Source organism: Eutrigla gurnardus, assembly GCF_963514095.1.
Source record: "Eutrigla gurnardus genome assembly, chromosome: 21".
Taxonomy (NCBI): Eukaryota; Metazoa; Chordata; class Actinopteri; order Perciformes; family Triglidae; genus Eutrigla; species Eutrigla gurnardus.
The window spans coordinates 6,961,649-6,980,387 of NC_139932.1; the positions used below are offsets into that span (position 1 = coordinate 6,961,649).

The 18,739-nt window shown below is 42.3% G+C and overlaps 2 protein-coding genes across 2 annotated transcripts; one reads left to right on the top strand and one right to left on the bottom strand.

Annotated features, from left to right (window-relative positions):
- Positions 1-316: 316 nt before the first annotated feature.
- On the bottom strand, positions 317-12,781 carry LOC311032025 (endosome/lysosome-associated apoptosis and autophagy regulator family member 2-like). Its single transcript, XM_084038629.1, has 22 exons — positions 12,546-12,781; positions 9,409-9,529; positions 9,054-9,243; positions 8,818-8,965; positions 8,105-8,194; positions 7,880-7,985; positions 7,535-7,684; positions 6,818-6,906; positions 6,002-6,182; positions 5,678-5,806; positions 5,241-5,331; positions 4,981-5,083; positions 4,729-4,866; positions 4,194-4,466; positions 3,599-3,772; positions 2,962-3,151; positions 2,789-2,885; positions 2,614-2,715; positions 2,194-2,320; positions 1,681-1,859; positions 1,085-1,247; positions 317-821 (listed from the first exon to the last, which is right to left on the bottom strand). Exons 1-22 carry the CDS (start codon positions 12,648-12,650, stop codon positions 750-752), a joined length of 3,018 nt encoding a protein of 1,005 aa, XP_083894755.1. The 5' UTR covers positions 12,651-12,781; the 3' UTR covers positions 317-749.
- Positions 12,782-14,641: 1,860 nt separating this feature from the next.
- On the top strand, positions 14,642-18,373 carry klhl42 (kelch-like family, member 42). Its single transcript, XM_084038788.1, has 3 exons — positions 14,642-15,799; positions 15,882-16,075; positions 16,536-18,373. Exons 1-3 carry the CDS (start codon positions 15,036-15,038, stop codon positions 16,988-16,990), a joined length of 1,413 nt encoding a protein of 470 aa, XP_083894914.1. The 5' UTR covers positions 14,642-15,035; the 3' UTR covers positions 16,991-18,373.
- Positions 18,374-18,739: the final 366 nt, after the last annotated feature.

The window sequence follows — 18,739 nt, forward strand, 5'->3', positions numbered from 1 at the left end:
GGCCATCTAGTGGCCCAATAGTTCCGGTGTCATTGCACATCAATTGGTTTTGGTCATTTGATCATTTGCTGATTTATTATTCATTGATTGATACTTTGTTAAAGCAGCAAATCCTCACATTTAAAAAGATAAAACCATGAAATATTTACCATTTTTGCATGAAAAATGGAAGAAAACGATTACTAAAATAGTTGCCAATTATTTTTCGATTGATCCACTAATCATTTCAGCTCTACCTGTATTTTCTATTTTAAGATTAATTCATGATAAAAGAAATGCTTATACCTGTCACACATGACTTGTACTGTGTATTATCCACACACAAATCCCAAAGTCAAATAGGGCTTTAATAAAGGTTCATCATTATAACATTGATATAAATACGTGACTCCGAACAGAAAATACCAAATAAAATACAAAAACATACAAAAAAACAAACAAACAAAAAAAACAAACGTTAAAAGCATGTTTCTCTTTCAGCTGCAGTCCTTGAGCATGGACGGCATTAAAGCAGGAGAGTTTCCTGTGGACTCTAGAGGAGTAAAAGCCTTTGTCCCGTTTTTGCCAGCATCTAAGTGACAAACATTTTCCAGGGAAAGCTGAGGTCTGGATTGGTCTCCCCCACAATAAAGTGTGGGTGGAGGGAGGGGCGGGGCAAAGGGCACATAAGGAGGAGGGCAGTGGCTGACGCTGTCACTGACTGGTTCCTCCATTATTTGACTCTGTCCTCCCTGGCTGATGCTCACTCTTCATCCCAGCACCCATCGATCACAGTGGGAGGGGTTCAGCTGCACAGACTCACAGCTCTCTCCACCCTCATGCTGAAAGAGACAGATATTAAAGATGTGATTTAGCAACAGCTATGAGAAGGTTCGACACATTCATGTCCCTCTCTCGACATGCCTTAACAACTTGTTGGTATATTTTGTGGTTTACTGCTAAGGCAAGTAGGATTCTGACTGATATGCCTATTCAAATCTGGGTGTAGATATGTGAAGTAAAGTGGGGCGTTAGTAGAAAGAACCATGCAGTACATGCTCAGTCAACTTGCCTAACCGAAGTTTAGAATAAATCAGATACACACTTTCTTAGCAATGGCCCGGAGTTTCCCCAGCAGGGAGGGTTTCTGGGTGTAGACCACGTCGTCGTCAGGCTCCTCCCCTTCAGCCAGAGCACAGCTGTCTGCAGCTGGCAGCTCACACTCCTTGTTGGCAGACATCACCAGTCGAGAGTACTTGTACTCCAGCCTGAACACGGACCACAGGGACAGCGTCACCGTGGGACAACATGTCATTAGGCAAAGACAACATCCAGTGTGCAGATGTTTAAAGACAAACACTGAAACCGTTTTAGAACAGAAAAGCTCTTTGCTGATGAGTGGTTTAATACACACATCTAAGAGATTCTACCAAATGCCTGTCTCTTAAAATAGCATTTAAACTACATCTAAAAATTGTGTCCATTTGTTTTCCTAATTCTCTCTAATGTTACACGACTTGTTAAAAACTGTAAATGACCACAAATGGGTCACACAACTCAATTATACGAACTGTAAACATAGTCTGTACTTTGCTGCCGCTGACAAACAGTCATCTCTGCCTTTAAACAATAATAATCTTAATGAGTATGTTGGCCTTGACTGAGCTTGTTGGTGGCGTCCGATTGGCAGTTGCCTCTAACCTCTTATTTTTCTTCCAGAAATAGCAGGTGAGAGAGATGAGCAGCACAGCCATGAAGGCTCCGCCTCCGACCCCGACCTTCAGCCACAGAGCGATGGCCTCACAGGGGGCGGAGCTTCTGGGAGGCAGCGATACGCCTTTGGTGCAAAACTTTGGCTCGTTCCACATATACAGAGTTTCCTAGAGAGAGCCGAGGATGACAGATGGAGAATTTCTGAGGTGAGTAGCATTAGAAGCACAAAGATCTGACAATATACAGTCAAATTTAATCATTTGCATGTGACATTTTCAAAAAATTGAGATTCCTTTTGAATCTTTATTATTTAGTCTACCTTACATCACCTTTACTAATGATTATAAATCGTTTTTTTATATTGTAGATTATATATTTGCTATTTCGTCGTGTGATTACCCCGATGGTTTAAAAATTATTTCACCCATTTTTAATTGAAACCAACCCTGGTTGCATCAGTTCTAGGATGGTGATGTCACAGAATGAATGCAGGTGTGTTACCTGAACGCCTCCCCTGCAGGCTCCCTCTATCTGGTGGTAGTCGTCCTCAGTGCAGCGCGGACAGGCGCTGGCGCTCTGCCACAGGAAGTGAAACGTACATCCATCACATGTTCCTGCAGGACAGGAGCTGCACACACACACACACACACACACACACACACACACACACACACACACACACAGATAATAATTTCACAGATTTTCATCACATTTTTTCACAAAATCTTATTTCTTACATTCGTATGATTTTTATATTAAAATAAAAGAAAATGTTTGTCCCATCTTTTAGACTCTCACATCATTTGGCATTTCCCAAAGCCTGCCGTTCAAGATAGCTGGCTGTATCATGTTCACACTCATATTAATTAATGTAAGTGAAATCCTTACAGAACATAAACATTATTACACATTATAACCTACGTGGGCACAGAGAGATCTCCTCGGTCAGACTTCTCCAGGTTACAGCGAACAGTGATGACTGAACTGCGACCTCGATCGCATGAAGCCGTGGCCTGCGATGACCTGAAAGAAAATGAGGACACGGTTAAACACAACAACAACAACAACACACACACCTCTGTTTCTTGTATCGTACCTGTAGAAGAAGTTGATGTCTGGAACGTCCTTCAGGTGTTCAGGAAATAGATCTGGTTTTGCATTCACGCCATCCAGGACAGAGTCTACTGTTGCTCCTGGAAAGAAACACGGAGGCAACATTACAAGCTAAAGCTGATCACATCGCCACACGTTGACATTTAAGTGTCTTACCGATGAATGCGTCTGCCAGGCTGATGGACTGAGAGGAAATAGCCATCCTGAATCCCCGTCCATCCGCTGGGATGATGGTGGATTGACAGACGAAGCTGTCCACTGAGTTGACAAACTGAGCCGCGTCGCTCTGGTCATCCTTGCTGGACACGTCGGTGACGTTATCTGTACAGACAGCGGCTCTCTTCCCCTGTGGCAGACACACACATGCAGATAGCATGACAATGATCGCTCAGTTGCTATGGTTACACTCCATGTTTCACTGCATCTGCAACAAAAATGTATATTTTATTGCACTGAGGTGACAGGCCTGCATTGTGAAATGTCAGTTTGGATTATAGCTGGAATATTTAATGAATCTGGTGGGAATATGTCCACAGTGCATAATATTTGTAAAGAGTGTGTGAAAAAAGTTATGCTGACCAAATAAATCCTGACACAAGAGGCTTAAAAAAAATTAAAAATCACTTCCTATTTACCATGTATTTAGAATTTTTAGGCATTTAAATCTTCAAGATAGTGACCCGTGAGTGCAACAGCAGAATACGTCTCAGTTATTATTAGATCACCAATTAAAAAGAGGATAAATGATATCTTATACAGAATGAGACGATACTGACAGATCGGTGTGAATTACCTCGTAGCCACAGAGGCTAATGTTGAACAGGTGAAGGTACTTTGTGCCTTTAGAGGTGAAACTCGGCCCGATGGTCAGAGAGGCCACTTCGCTCAGGGGGCTGAGGTCAAAGGTCAGCGTGCGGTTGTTCTCTGTGTGGGAGAAGGAGCAGTCGCTGTAGCAACGAGAGTGTTCCTGAAAGAAAAGAAACACATGAACCACCAGCCAGAAATTACAAAACCTGTACATAGCAACCGAATATACAGTAACCCTTTCACTGCTGTGATTTACAGCTTTTAGTGAGTTTACATGGCCTCTGTACCAGGAAACATCTTTCTTGTCCCCTATAATAACTGTAAATGAACCCCATAGTGGCTTAGCATTTCAAAGAGGATTTTTATAAACATCATCTGGACCCCAGAGTGGAGAATGTCCTGATTTCATATATATTATATACTTGGATTTCTTTTTCAGAACCATGGAGAGAGCTCCAAATGGTTCACATTGAAACTCTTTTCTTGAGGTAAGTTCTTGAACAGCGACTGAGTCTGTGCAAATAAGATCAGTATCAGTATCAAGACTCAGGAATCGTATCAGCACTAGTAGAGGAGGCTACCTTGTTGCTTATACTCCCGGGCCCACAGGCGACGCATGCATCCTGACCGTAGGTGTGGCGCCCCGCCAGGTGTGTGTTGGGCGGACACTCCTGGCACCGGTTGGTGTCTCTGTCGATATAAAAACCAGCAGGGCAGGGGACGCAGGAGGAGCCGGCCCGCTGGGAGTTCTGGGGTACCAGAGCGCAGGCCCGACATGCTGACGCCACCCCGTCCAGGACGTTTGTCACGCTGATGGAGTACAGCTTCACCATGTCGCTGACATAACGACGCACCTGCAGGACAAGGACACAAACGTGTGTTGAGGTACTAATATTTTCTCAAAGTAGTAATGCAAATAATAACATATAAGGTCATTTTTCTATACATTCATAAAACAATAAAATATTGTAAAACAACATACAATCTAAAGAAAATGATCAAGTAATATCAGTCTACAGCCACGTTGGAGGCCTGATGAGGCTGTACAGAGGCTTTGTGCTAACCGCTAACATTAATTGAGAGGGAATAAGAGGGTTTATGTGTGAGTTGACTTACATCCAGAGCATGGTTAGTCCTCTGGAAGGCCCATGTAAATGTGACAGAGGCATTCCTGGCCATGCTGTGCGAGTACGACTGTTTCTCCTTCCTTCCTTCCCAGGACTCCACCACTGTGGTGCTCTTCCTGTTCACATCCTGCAGGGGGCATCACAGTAAAACACATAGATGGGGGGAGATTATAGGTTGGATTACTGAGCAACAATATGCAGAACGCTGTCGTGAACTGGAGGGACAATGAAAAGCACACACCATCATAAAGTAGAGCTCACAGTCGCCGGAGCAGATGGTCTCAAACACAAAGGTGATGAAGCCAAACTCACTGCCAGTCATCCCAGAGAGTGAAGCTGGGACCCTACCATCAAAAACACAAACACAGGACGAGGTTGAAGTGATACAGACGTAGAAATAAGATGACTCTCTTGATTTTCTCTCTCTGCTGTGTCTAAACTTAGATATTAAATCAAAAACTGACAGAGAAACAGCCCGAGGGAGACAGCACACATACTTACTTGAAGCCAGGCACATGCAGGCTGAGGATGAGGTAGTCATTATCTGAACTTCCTGCTCCGCTGCGAACGTGGTCCCCGGCGACCTCCCACCCTGATGGACAACAGAAATGATGCAGTAAGGTGATTTTCTATTGCATTATCCAAAACACAAGATAACAAGTGTGTTTAGGTTAATGGTGATTTCAGGTGGACAGAAATCATAGTTAAAACAGGTTGAGAAAACAATCTCACCACAGATTTCTATTTAAAAAGCCGTTCTGTAACTTTCATATCACATGGTCTTCATCAGCAGAAAATAAAGTTTTAAAGGTCCTTAAATTTGAACATCCACATATCCTTGACAGCTGGGGAAAGACCATTTGCTGATGAAGAACATGTGTTCATTTAAATTTTTTTTTTTTTTTTTTAATTCTTGTGATCACTTCCTTCGTGCTCACCGTTCATGTCGTCACATTTGGAGTTGCCCACGTTGAAACAGGAAGTCTTCATGTTGGAGGGCAGCACGTTCCACCATTTATACTCATAACCTAAGACTGGCTCTGTACCTGCAGGGCACTCAGTGCACACTGGTATACACACACACACACACACACACACACACACACACACACACACACACACACACACACACACACACACACACACACACACACACACACACACACACGCTTTAGTTATACTCATTATGTTTGCACCATGTTTTCAGAGGTGGCTGATCCAGCTGAATGATTAAAGAGCTCCAGTTATATAAACAGGTTTACCGTAGGTGCCGTCTGAGTGGGTTCCAGGTGGGCAGGGCAGACAGGTGGAGTCGTTACTGTTGTAGTAGCCGGGGTTGCAGGGAGGGCAGGGCTCCCTCTGCCCCGTTGCAGGCAGCTCCACGGCCCCTGTGATGTTCTCCACACAGATCTTTGGCTCCACCCATCGATACAACACCTGCGTCTGTAACCGACAGAGCTTAAGAGTTCAGCGGCTTAATGTTGTTCAAATAAAGGAAAAGAAAAAGTGAATGTACCTGCAGGAAAAGACTGAGATAAACAAAAAATACTACCTATACTCGCAGGATATGCATCTTTTCTGCTCTTTAATCCTCATCAGCCTGACTCAGCACTTTCAGAGATGCAAATCAAAACAGGCCAAGGTCGTGGCCGAGTGCCAAGGAACGTGACTTTGGATCAGATGACATGAAAAACGTTCACCAAGCAATTAATCATTTCCTCTCTCATCACACTCTGAGCTGCTCTTGTTTCTGATACTTATGATGTCTCTGGTGAACGATTTAAAGTCATGCTTTGGTGTGATTCTTTAAGGGGGAACTCCATTTTACAGATCTAACATGAAATAAATCATAGAAGTTGTCAAAAGTCTAGATTTATTTCCAAATTGACGAGCTTTGTGTAAATTAACCTAGAAATTCAAACTCAAAACAACTAAATGATCTGAAATATGACAATAAAATCTGGTGTTTTATAAGTAAGCAGGTGTGTCTGTCCTTGTGTGATAAACAGGTGAGGATGTGTGTGTGTGTGTGTGTGTGTGTGTGTGTGTGTAATGTGAAACGTGTGGATGCTGCTGACCTTCCCTTCGCTGTCGCAGGCCGTGTGGATCTGGAAATAATCCTTCTCTGAGCACGGCGGCCTCACCTTGCACTCTGCCCATCCCTCATCTGAGAGCCAGAAACAGACAATGATGATCCACGGAAACCTTTTTCATCTTCAATTCATCACCGATACATTTGGATTATGTTGGATGTGTTGGCAGAACATAAATGGTTTAAACTTTAAACCTTTAAAATGTAAAGGTTATAGCTTTTTATTAAATATTTGTTAAACATCTCTGTTTTTACTTGGTTATTATTAGTTTACAATATATATTAACTTTGATGTTATATTTACAGTCATAAATTGTCATGATTAGTGAACAGAAAACACCATTATTCAATTAGGAAATAACCTACCATGGTAAATATGTTTGTCACAAACCTAAAATAACCAAATTTGAGTAAAAAAGTGGTGGCATTAATGGTATTAGTCTCAGAAATACCACATCAAACCAGCTCTATTAAGTTGCATTTATCTACTGTAAGGAGGATAAGGAATATTTAAATAATGTCTTTGAAGCAAACTTTTGTTATTAGATCTGACTCTGTATACCTTCATCACCATTTTCCTAACCACTTCTCTCTGGATATAATTAAGTGAACAACAGAACCATCTCACAAGAGGGCAGTCATTCAGATGTTTGGTTTTGTATTTTGGGGGTGATTTGCGTGCTGTTGCCACATGCGTACATACGTGAGTAGTGGTGTCCGGGGCAGGCTGTGCAGGAGGACGCCCCCTTCGTGGAGAAGGTGTTGCTGGGACACGGCTGACAGGATGAGGATCCGGGGGCCGAGCTGAACCAGCCGGGGCGGCACGGGAAACACTCGGACGTGTAGGCCACACCTTGACACATTACGCCATTTTACACTTTTTGGATTGAAAGGAATCTCTGGACTGTTTTGTTTCATTTAGTGTGCAATAATTCCAGAAAACAATCTCAGACAGGACCTTTGGAATTGATCTCCATCCGTTATGAATGTAAAAAAAAGCACAGTTCACTTCATGACTGCTTTATTGTGTGTTGGAGTTCTGCTTTACCCTCTATTTGGATGTTCTTGAGCAGCACAGGTTTGACCATCTTCCCTCCCACCAGGATGCCAGTGGTTCTCCAATACAGGATGTTTGTACCGGACTTCAGATTCACCTAAAAACAACAACAACAGTCACACCAACAACAACAGTGTTCCTCCTAATATATATAATAATATATATATATATATATATATATATATATATAAAACAAACACAGAGTCAGATACTCACTGTGTGGGTGTCCCATTCTCCATTGTTAGTGACTTTAATCCACTTCTGATCATCAGTCTGAGCCATTTCCTGACACTGCTCGTTCTGGACCTGAACACATGTTGACATGGTTGCTATCAGCAACAAAAGTCTTCACTCATCCACACATTCATTTTAGATTATGATAAACTGGCCTGTGTATGGATTTGTTGAAGGCAAAAGCTGCAGAAAGTAGATATTTGGGCTAATGGTGTATTTAACTTCTGAAGCTTTAGGCGACAACTTCAAAACACTATTAGTTAAAAGAGATTCATGTTTTGGGAAATATTCGTGAGTGAGATGAGAAGATTCTTAACAATCTTATAATTTAAGAGCTTTAGTGTTGCTGGTAGTTCAATTTTGTTAATTACAGACATGAAGAGTGATTTCCACTTAATTCCCAAGATGTCTGATTTTTTCTTTCTTTTATTAAACAATGTATTAATTTATTATTCATCTTTTAAATTGGAAAAGCTTTTAGCCAGTTAATGCAATTGAAATTGTTCTATAACTTGGCATGGATGATTTATTATTTGATTATATTTACACAGATTTAATTGCAATTTTTACACTGTGAAGGAAAATCCAGGATGATTTCTGTGCCATCAAAGTAACAATAAAACCTTATTTCTAATATTAGATATTAGATTGGATATATTGGCAAATGAAGGTAGGAAGCAGTGTGAGGTGCTTACGTAGAACTCAAAGAAGATGTTGTTGTCGGGGTACTGGTAGGTGAAGGAGACAGAGCCCTGTTTCTCCAGGTGGACGGCGTAAACCAAAGACACTGTACACTCGTCGCGGTTCGACTCCAGATACACACCCTGAGGCATCCACGATGAGCTACACGCCGGGCAACAGAAACAAGGGTTTTACAGTGAACTCCATGTTAATCTGTGGGAACGATCGCGCTTGTGAGAGTCTGTGTCACCTGTTACACGCCTGAATGTCCTCCCCGTTTGGGCCGGGATCCAGGAAGCTGGCCAGGCTGGTGAAGCCTGCAGGGATGGCGTCCCATTGGTCAAAACGGAGGCCGCTGCCCAGCGAATAGGAGCCGGACGCACACGGCGTGCACTGCTGCGTGGTCATCTCTAAAAACTTCCCGGCCGGACAGGAGAAAGCTGTGAGGCGGTGAGGGAGAGAGGGTCAGATTGAAGTACACACACACACACACACACACACACACACACACACACACACACACACACACACACACACACACACACACACACACACACACACACACACACACACACACACACAGTACAGCAGTGAGCAACACTTACAGCAGTCTGTTCCTCTGGTTGGAGGTGGAAGGCCTGAGCAGGAGCCTGGACTGAGAGGGATGGCGACCCTCCATCGTGACCCGGTGCTGTCACACTCTGTGTACTGGTAGTAATAGTCGGTCTGCAGGACACACACACAGATACACACAAAGATCAGCACACCATCTCATGGACCACAATGGTCCAAACTAAAACATCGCCACAGCAATTTGATAAATTAGCTGGATTACATCTGGTGCCAAAACATTCAAATAGACTGTACGTGCTTACAATTTAAACAAAAAGCTGTGTGCACATAGACTGAGTCAGACCATGAATGTTCTCTTCTTTAGTGTGCTATCCTATAAAAAGACCCACGTACTGAATAGCCAACATTTTCTCATTTCAGAGGGGTTATCATCTCTCTAGAGTGGTCAAGGTTTCTAATTGTCCAGCACTTTGCTACACGCTGAGCATCCCATGTTAGCATTGCCAGAACGTCAGCATCTCATACATATTGAGAGAACGACGCTGATTTCATAGGAAAACAAAGCTGGTTTCCAGGGTAAATGTGGGGACTGACCCCGATCGCCAGGGCAACCGACCCGCCTGAACACTAATGGTCCATTAAGAGCACGTCGTCTGTACAGTTGCTTCTTTCCAAGGACGGCTGGTTGTGACATTATGCTCATCATTTGAACTGATTGAACATTCATACAGAGGAACATTTTGTCCAAAGCAACGTAATAAGGTGCTTTTAATCTCCATAGAAACTAGAACTAGAGTGTGTTCAGTTCAAACGCTGACATTTTGTCTTTTTAAGCATATTTTAATCTAATATATTAAATGTTTTAACCTTGCGCTCATATTTATTTCTACACATATTTTATTTATATATTTATATTTTCCCTAATTGCCTTTAATATTCCCATGTAGGCTAATATTTAAAAACAGAGACGAACATACAAAATAAAACGCAGAATGTTTCACTTATTACTTGTTTATTACATATTCATTTAATACAACATTTTAGTCGAACCGACCTTCATCGGGAATATCAGTTCGACCAAAAAAGAATTGTATTAAATAAATAGCAAATGATCTGACAGTAAACAAGAAAGTGTGGAGGTTTTCACTTTTATCTAATGCACTACTCACCCATTCGGTTGTGCAAAGATATTTTATTATGAATACACTTTATTATTATTATTTAATAGGGGACATGTTTGAGATTTTGGATGAGAAGTTTGATCCCACTCTCATATCTTTTCATCAAATATAAAGCTACAGCCAGCAGCTGGTTAGATCAGCTTATCGTGAAGATTTAATATTCATATTCAACGTCTTGCACTTTCCTCTCTTCCTCGTTTTACCTTTTAAATCACTTCTTGCAGAATTAAGGCCATAAAACCCATAAGTACGGCTTGTACATTTAATACGCCTTCCCTTGTGTCCAAAGCCTCGCTCTGGCAGTTCTCCATCTCCTCCCCCGAACCTGCTGTTCAACTGGGCAGACGGATGGCCAGAGTGTGCAGGACAGCACTTACATCCAGCAGCAGCAGCTAATAAACCCGGAACAATCACAGAAATAGCCCACGATGTTTGCACAGTAATTAATCCAAGGTGGTTTGCAGATGCAGACTGTGTGCGTGCGGTACAGATAAGCTTGAGCTCTCTCAAATGACTAATCACTGCTCTGCAACAATGAAAATGGTCATTCATGCTGCATGCCGTCTCCTCCAACAAACACACACAAACACACACACACACACACACACACACACACACACACACACACACACACACACACACACACACACACACACACACACACACACAAACGGTGGATTGCCATGTGAGAGGATGAAACCAGAGGGCTGGTGCAGGTGCCAAATGGTTCAACAGTTGTGAGGGGGAAAGGTGAGACTGATAAAAAAGGAGATTGACTAATGTTTTATGCTGGTCTCCTGGGTGACTCACGCTGGTTGTCATGGAGACTGATGAGGAGAAGCCAGAGGGGGGACAGGATAAAATTCAATGCCATGACAAGGGCCTTCCTCTGAGTCAGTTTTGGGATTACTCAGGAAAGATGGACACTAATCTCTTTGGTCTGCTGATACCTGATATTTTGTATTGAATATTTCATGCAAAAAAAGCATCCAGATAGTTAAAATAAAATCACCTGGAAATTGAATTGTTGTCAGGGTGGAAATTTAGGCCATCGCTGGACAAACTCACTGAAAGCTAGAACACTTTGACCACATTCAAATGTACATAGTGTCTTTACACTGTAAACACTCCTGTTTATAGTGCATAATATAATATAGATTTTTTTTTTATCCCACTGGTTCATTCTGTATATCATATTTATCTTTATATATCTGTATGCACTTTTGCTATTCGTTATCAAAATAATTCAAATTAGCTCCACCATTAAAAGATGCAACATTAAAGTGAAGAACGCATTAATGCATGGGTATTATAATCCAGTATCATAATACATGTTGTTACTGTCTGGTTATACAAACTAACTAGCTAGTTACCAGTCAGCTACTGCCTGGCTTATTATTGAACAAACAGACATTATGGTATGGATTTACTCTTGAAATTTTAAATGAGTTTTAACATACATTGTGTTATATAAGAACAATTGTGTGTGATATTATACATGCTGTTACATCCTCATTTTGCCTCTGGGCTCCACAAAACAAAACAAAACCCGGATAACAAACACCACCGGCTCTCTCCCCCCCTCCGCGGGGAGTCTTGGCCCAGGCTGCCCGGCAGGAGGCTCCCCGAAGAGGGATGGAGGCGAGCAGAGGAGCGTCAGACTGTTGATCAACATGAAGCGCGTTATAAGCCGATCAGCGGCGCAGAGGACCGTGTTCTCTCGCACGGATCCACACAACGTTACTGTCGATATAGACGGGAAAAGACGCGTAGCAGCCTGGTTTGAATTAATTTGGATCTTCCGTTAATGTGGTTGTTAAATTCTGCATTCATGGCCATTTTCTTGATTTGTTCACCGAATAAAAATAGAGATAAATAGAAAATTCAAGGTGATAAAAAAAAAGAACAATCAAGGTCTTTAACACGTATGTTTTGAAGCAGCATCGGGGTTTTTAAAGATAACAATAATACGAGTAAAGCGCACCTACCTCCTGGCACGGCCGCAGGTCGGCGGACACACAGAACGTGTGAGCGGCGATGATGAGCACAAGGCAGCGGGGGAACCGGGAGGCCCGCACCTGCTCCCGCATCATCTCAGCTCGGATCACAAACAGCCGGCTGACCGCTGCCTGGAGCCGCAAACATGAACCAGGCCGAGTGGAGAGAGTGTGTGTGTCGGTGTCCCTGTCATAGATGCTCCCCGTCTGTCTGCCTGTCTGTCACTCACCCTCCACCCACACCGATATCAAGACCGCCAGTGTAAAAATAAGACTTCCGGTACCGGCTTTCAAATTAAAGTTCCTGTATCGGTTGGATTTGAAGTAAAGCTTCGGCACATTTTAATGTAATACTATTATTCTGCTGTTATTATTCGAATAGCTGTTTATTATTATTATTATTATTATTATTATTATTATTATTATTATTATTATTATTATTATTATTGATCGTTTCCTGTGTTTGTTGCATTACTTTATTTTATTCTGCAATCTTTTTCAGTGTGTATCCTAATCATTGTTTAAGAAAGGTGCCAGGCTCTGAAACAAAATAAAAAATGAAGTGTGATTCTAGGTACAATTGTTTTTGTTGCTATTGTGTAGTTTATATGGATTTTTGTCTGAAAATAATTCCTGAAAGGATAAATGAGTTGATCGACAGAAAACTAATGGGCAACCATTTTGACAATTCATTTATCATTTCAAGCATCAATGCCATATATTTGTTGGCTTCACAAATTGTGAAAACCTGTGGCAATTTAATTGATGAATGGGAAAAATCCTCAAATTAATAGAAAAAAAGAAAATTATTGCTTATTCTAGCCATATTCATAGCTGACTTTTGTCATGTTCAAATATTTTAATCTTTATTTGTTGATTCCATCTGTAAAAATTCAACATTAATGTTAGCATTTGTTGTATTTTACCAGAGTTAGCTTAAAGCTCGTTCGCATATGTCTGCAAACATTTCCAAATTTCTAGTATCTAATGGGCTTAGCATTTATACCGCATTTCTCTCCAGAAACTGAACAGACCCTGAAGTGACTCTTAAAGTGGAAATTAAAAAACGTTACGCTGTTATTGATCAAATTGTCTTAGCAGCGCCTTTATGTTTTATTACAGATCTAAAGAATTGGCAGTAATGCAGCTGTTGAGTAGAATCAATGTTTTTCTATCTTGAGCTGTATGCTGTGCTGTCTGTCTCAGCCTGGTGACTTATTGGTCCCTTCTCTCTCAGCTAAGCCCTCACACAGGGATGCCAAGAATGTGGCAACACACACGTTATCTTGACTGACAGCTAGAGGTAGACAACAGCCTTCTGGCTGCTGAGCTTATTATAACTTTGCACTGACAAATGACAAACGATATAAACTCCAACAAAGCAAACTCACCTGCACTAAAGTTATTTAATTTATTTTAAATTAAGATGTTAACTAATTAAAATGGTAGAGATGCGAAGGCAGGGTTATTTAATGATTCGATTTTTCTAAAATAAAATAATTACAAGAGGATTTCCTGCTTTTGAGACATGCCACCCAGTGAATTCAGAACAAAGGTTTTTAAACTGCAAGATTTACTGACTGAGTTCCCATATAGGAAAATGAGGACTTCAAATTAACATAACAAGATGAGGCAAATGCATTTGCATAGCACCTTCCAAAAACACAGTGTGAAGCCAGTCTTAACAACATGTTTACATCTATGTTTTATATAATCCTACACATCTAAAAAAAAACCTTCACTCTTCAACCAAATTTGGCCAAACACACTTTACATTATTTACTGGGTTGACATTCAGCCAACCATTGTAATGAAATGCATATATTTTAAACAAAATAATCCAAATGAGACTCAATGAGTTCAGGATGCAAGTGAAATGTATGCTGGGAATTGTTGTTATTTTAGTCAATTCAATTCTATCAATTTAGGTGCATGTGTATGTGTTTTTTCCTTGTCTAAATGTTTTAAAAATGTGAACAGCGTCCATTTGCCGGCAGGTGGCAGCAGCACACACCAGCGCTACAAAACCTCACGAAGAAGTATAAAACCCGGAAATGACGTAGCCTGCAGAATCAAAACAGCTAAAATTTGACAACTCGGCACTGCTCCGTAAAGTCTGATAAAATGTGATGGGACGTGTTACTTCCGAAGTCAGAAATGAAGTGTACTATTTAACCAACGTCTGTAGATACGGGGGCGACTTTCTATTGGACTGTCAAGGAATGCTGATCCGAGGAAAAGGTACTTTTGGGTAGTTTTGTCCGGCAGCCGCGGTAACCCATCTCTGTGTAACTAGCTGGTTAGCTACCTCGGCTAACGAAAGTTGCTCCATGGCTATCTATGGGCTGAACATTACCATATATAGACCGGCCACAGAGCTCCCTCGCCGGTGAGATGTAAACAGTGACCCGCGGAGGAGGCTGACAAAGGGCAAGCAAGAACAAACCTCCGCCTGGAAGAAAACAACACGGTAGCTTCGTCATGTCAGCTGACCAGATTATTGCCATCGTCATGGATGACAAAATCTATGAAGTGAATAAAAAGAAGCTTATAGAGAAGAGCGACTACTTTCGTGCACTGTACAGCTCCGGGATGAGGGAGTCCACGGAGGACTCGGTGCAGCTGCAGGGTCTCAGTGTCCCCGGCCTGGAGCTGGTCCTGGAGTTTATCAACACCTCCAAGGTCCAAGTTGTTAACGAGACTCTGGAGGACCTGATTGAGACCGCCTCCTTCTTACAGGTCACCTCCATCCTCAAGCTCCTCACCTCGGAAATCCGGCAGGACAACTGTGTGGAGCTGTACAGCCTCTCTGAAGTTTATGGGACTCACGATCTGCGTAATGCTTGCCTCAAATACATGAGCTGCTACTACCATCCCATGCTGAGGAGGCCAGAGTTCTGCGGCCTCGCCTCTGCTGTCAGAGACCAAGTCAGGGAGATGCGCATGAAAGGCATCGCCACCCTGGTAGCCATCGGAGACTTCACCTGTCTCTCCCTGGATGTGCCCGATCAGGATGAACCCTGGTCCATGCTGAGGTATGAAGAGGTGGATCAGCGCTGGAAACCGCTCGCAAACAACCTGCCTCCAGATATGATCAACGTCAGGGGATACGGCTCAGCGGTCCTCGATAACTATCTGTTCATAGTCGGCGGGTACAGGATGACGAGCCAGGAGATCTCTGCGGTGCACTGCTACAACCCCTGTAGGAACGAGTGGAACCAGGTGGCTCCGCTCAACCAGAAGAGGTAAAAACCAGATCCACACATTTCCCTCTCAAAAACATCAGCAGCTGCTGTCAAGTTTCACTCACTGCATCGTGTCTTTCAGGTCCAACTTCAAGCTGCTGGCTGTGCAAGGGAAGATGTACGCCGTTGGAGGCCAGAGTCTGGGCACAGTGGAGTGTTACAGCCCAGAACAGGACTGGTGGACCTGTGTGTCCTCCATGCCAGACCCACTGGCTGAGTTCTCGGCCTGTGAATGCCAGGGGATGATCTACGTCATGGGTGGATACACTGCAAGAGGTTGGTGTTCTTCAGTTCAGTATACAGTCACAATTTCACACAGTTACAAACAGTACAAGCTGTTACACATTCAAATAAATGAAGGTCTAAATGAGTGGTTTGTGCTCGGTATCATATATCTGATATAATATACATCTTTATTATATAACACGACTAAACCAGTCAGTTATATAGAAATTAAGAGTCACGTCTTTGCATTGAGGCGTACTTTGTCTGTTGTGTTTCATAATCAGGTCAAAGTGTTTTGTTTCTATTAGGGCCTTGGCATTTGCTGGGTTTTAATTTTGGCAGTACGCCCACTGCTTTAATAGTAGCAAGCAGACTTTTTTAATATACCCATAATGCTGCATGCAGCTTTGTATTTGTTTGTGGAGGTTGTTGTACGCAGCCCGTTGGGATTGAAAAAAGAACGTCCTTTCAGTGTGACCGCTTTGTCCGACCACTTTGTTGTGAACGACAGACAGGAACACGAGTGTCCTCCGTTACTGCCCCACGTCTGACACTTGGACGGTGTTTCGGTCCTGTTCGGCACACATCCGCAAGCAACAGATGCTGTCGGTGGAGGACACCATCTACCTGGTGGGCGGCTACACTCACGAGCTGGAGGTGTGCCAGAGGCAGCGGCGTCCCAGCCAGACGGAGGACGTGCTGACGGTGCAGTCCTACAATGTCTCCACAGGGGATTGGCTCCAGCTGAAGGAGAACACGTCCAAGTCGGGCCTGAACCTGACGTGCACGCTGCACAACGACGGCATCTACATCATGAGCCGGGACGTCAGCCTGCCCACCAGCCTGGAGCACCGCGTCTTTCTCAAGTACAACATCTTCTCTGACGCCTGGGAGGCCTTCAGGCGCTTCCCGGCTCTGGGCCAGAACATGCTGCTCTGTTCGCTTTACCTCCCCAGTGTGCTGTGATTGAGAGGGCTGATGGGAAAGACTAAAAGCCAGGCCATGCCGCATTAATGTAGGCCAGTGTGTGGCTTGCTTGTTCTCGCACACAATGGGGCTCTGTGGCATTAGTGGGAACAGTGTCCGGTTGCCAGGTTGAATGCCCTGTGACCTTTGTGCCTAAAACAAAACGCACTACATTGTATATACTGCTGTGGATGCAAATACAAAAGCTGAAGTGACAAGTATGAGAAGTGATAAAGCGCTACGGCCCATAGGTCAACAGCATCATAACAAAAAGCCCCCGTTTCTGTCTCCCATGTATGAACATTAAAGTCACAGTGGAAATCATTAGTTTATCTGAGAAATAATAACCTTGAAAAACCCTGAAGGTCATTAAGCCAAACTTAAGGTATTTCCAGGATCCTCATCTTAAGACCCTTATCTGGATTAGAAAACATTTGACTGCTGCACAATTGAAATTATTTTTAACTTGTTATTCCTGTGACTGGCCAGAAGATTTCTCTTGGGAAACAGATTAAAATACTTCTTTTTTTAAATTGTGGAGCAGAGAATATTTTCTCATCCAGAATGTTAGGCGGCTTTTAGGACTCTGGAAACATTTTCAGATAAGCGATAAGTGTCACGACTTTCTGGGTTTTTCAGACACCGTCAGGTAATTATTTATATAACAAATCTTTACCACTGAATCTAATGCTAATTCATGACACACAAACAAACTGGGGCTACAAAACATGCATGCTTTCAAATCTATGGGCCACGATATTCCCAATGTTTACACTCCAAATACGGCATTGGCATACATGTTTATCCACAACTCACTACCAACCTTAAAATATCTCAGAAACAAAACCCATTTCTTGTCTTTATGATCTGTACATAGAAGATAATCATGAAAAATGGCTTTGGTTTTACACTGCCATTTTTTTTATGAGAATAAGAGGTTCCTTGAAAGTTATTATTTGTGACCAGAAGTTGCTCAGAGGGAGCTTAATGTGTCGTATGCACACTTTGCACAGTCTTATTTTCCTGAGATACACTCCGCTAAGCTTAAAGCGCAATTCCATGAAATGAACGATGCACTTGTGCCTTCTGCAACCTCAGTTAATGGGACTTGATTAAAATAAAAAGCACAACATTCAAGACTTTGTTACATTGCCAGCAAATGACCAAAACTGCTGTGTTTGATTTTTTTCCCCTTTCTGCTAAAGCAGATTTTGTTTTCATTAAGGTACTTTTCAGTTCCTTGATTAATAATTGAAACTGCTGAAGTTTTGTGTAAATGCAGCACTTTTAATGTTTCATTTGGTGGATTTCAGATTCTCTCTGCATTACTTTGTTTGACAGTTTGGGAGTTGAGGTCCTGATAATAAAGACGATGTTCAGGGGTCCGTTTTGCTGTTCCTTTATTTCACCGGTTTACGCTGTCTCATGTTTCCACATTCTGCTCGTGTCTCTGAGGTTTGTTCTTATTTTCATTCAAAGTGTCCAAATCAACTGAGAGAACAGGCTGATCATAACATCTGTCACATGACATCAGAAAATGTTGCCATTTGTCTAACTGACCTTTTAAATTATGACGAAAGAGCATGGATGAGCCTGATTAAATTATTCCTAGTATTCCCAGAAGAAAGAATGTATGAACTTGATTTATAAAATATATTCACTCTTTAAGGTTGCAAGATTTAATATTTGAATAAAATCAACAAATAAATTGAAGAAATTACACTATTTACAGTAATATCAAACAAATAC

What these genes read in the sequence shown, in the direction of transcription:
- klhl42 (XM_084038788.1), top strand. Translation starts at nt 15,036, where the DNA reads ATGTCAGCTGACCAGATTATTGCCATCGTCATGGATGACAAAATCTAT. An exon ending in GCTCCGCTCAACCAGAAGAG is followed by an intron (nt 15,800 to 15,881) that starts GTAAAAACCAGA and finishes CGTGTCTTTCAG; the next exon opens with GTCCAACTTCAAGCTGCTGG. An exon ending in GGGTGGATACACTGCAAGAG is followed by an intron (nt 16,076 to 16,535) that starts GTTGGTGTTCTT and finishes TGTGAACGACAG; the next exon opens with ACAGGAACACGAGTGTCCTC.
- LOC311032025 (XM_084038629.1), bottom strand. Translation starts at nt 12,650, where the DNA reads ATGATGCGGGAGCAGGTGCGGGCCTCCCGGTTCCCCCGCTGCCTTGTG. An exon ending in GGACTAACCATGCTCTGGAT is followed by an intron (nt 4,467 to 4,728) that starts GTAAGTCAACTC and finishes CTTGTCCTGCAG; the next exon opens with GTGCGTCGTTATGTCAGCGA. An exon ending in GACATCAACTTCTTCTACAG is followed by an intron (nt 2,716 to 2,788) that starts GTACGATACAAG and finishes ATTTTCTTTCAG; the next exon opens with GTCATCGCAGGCCACGGCTT.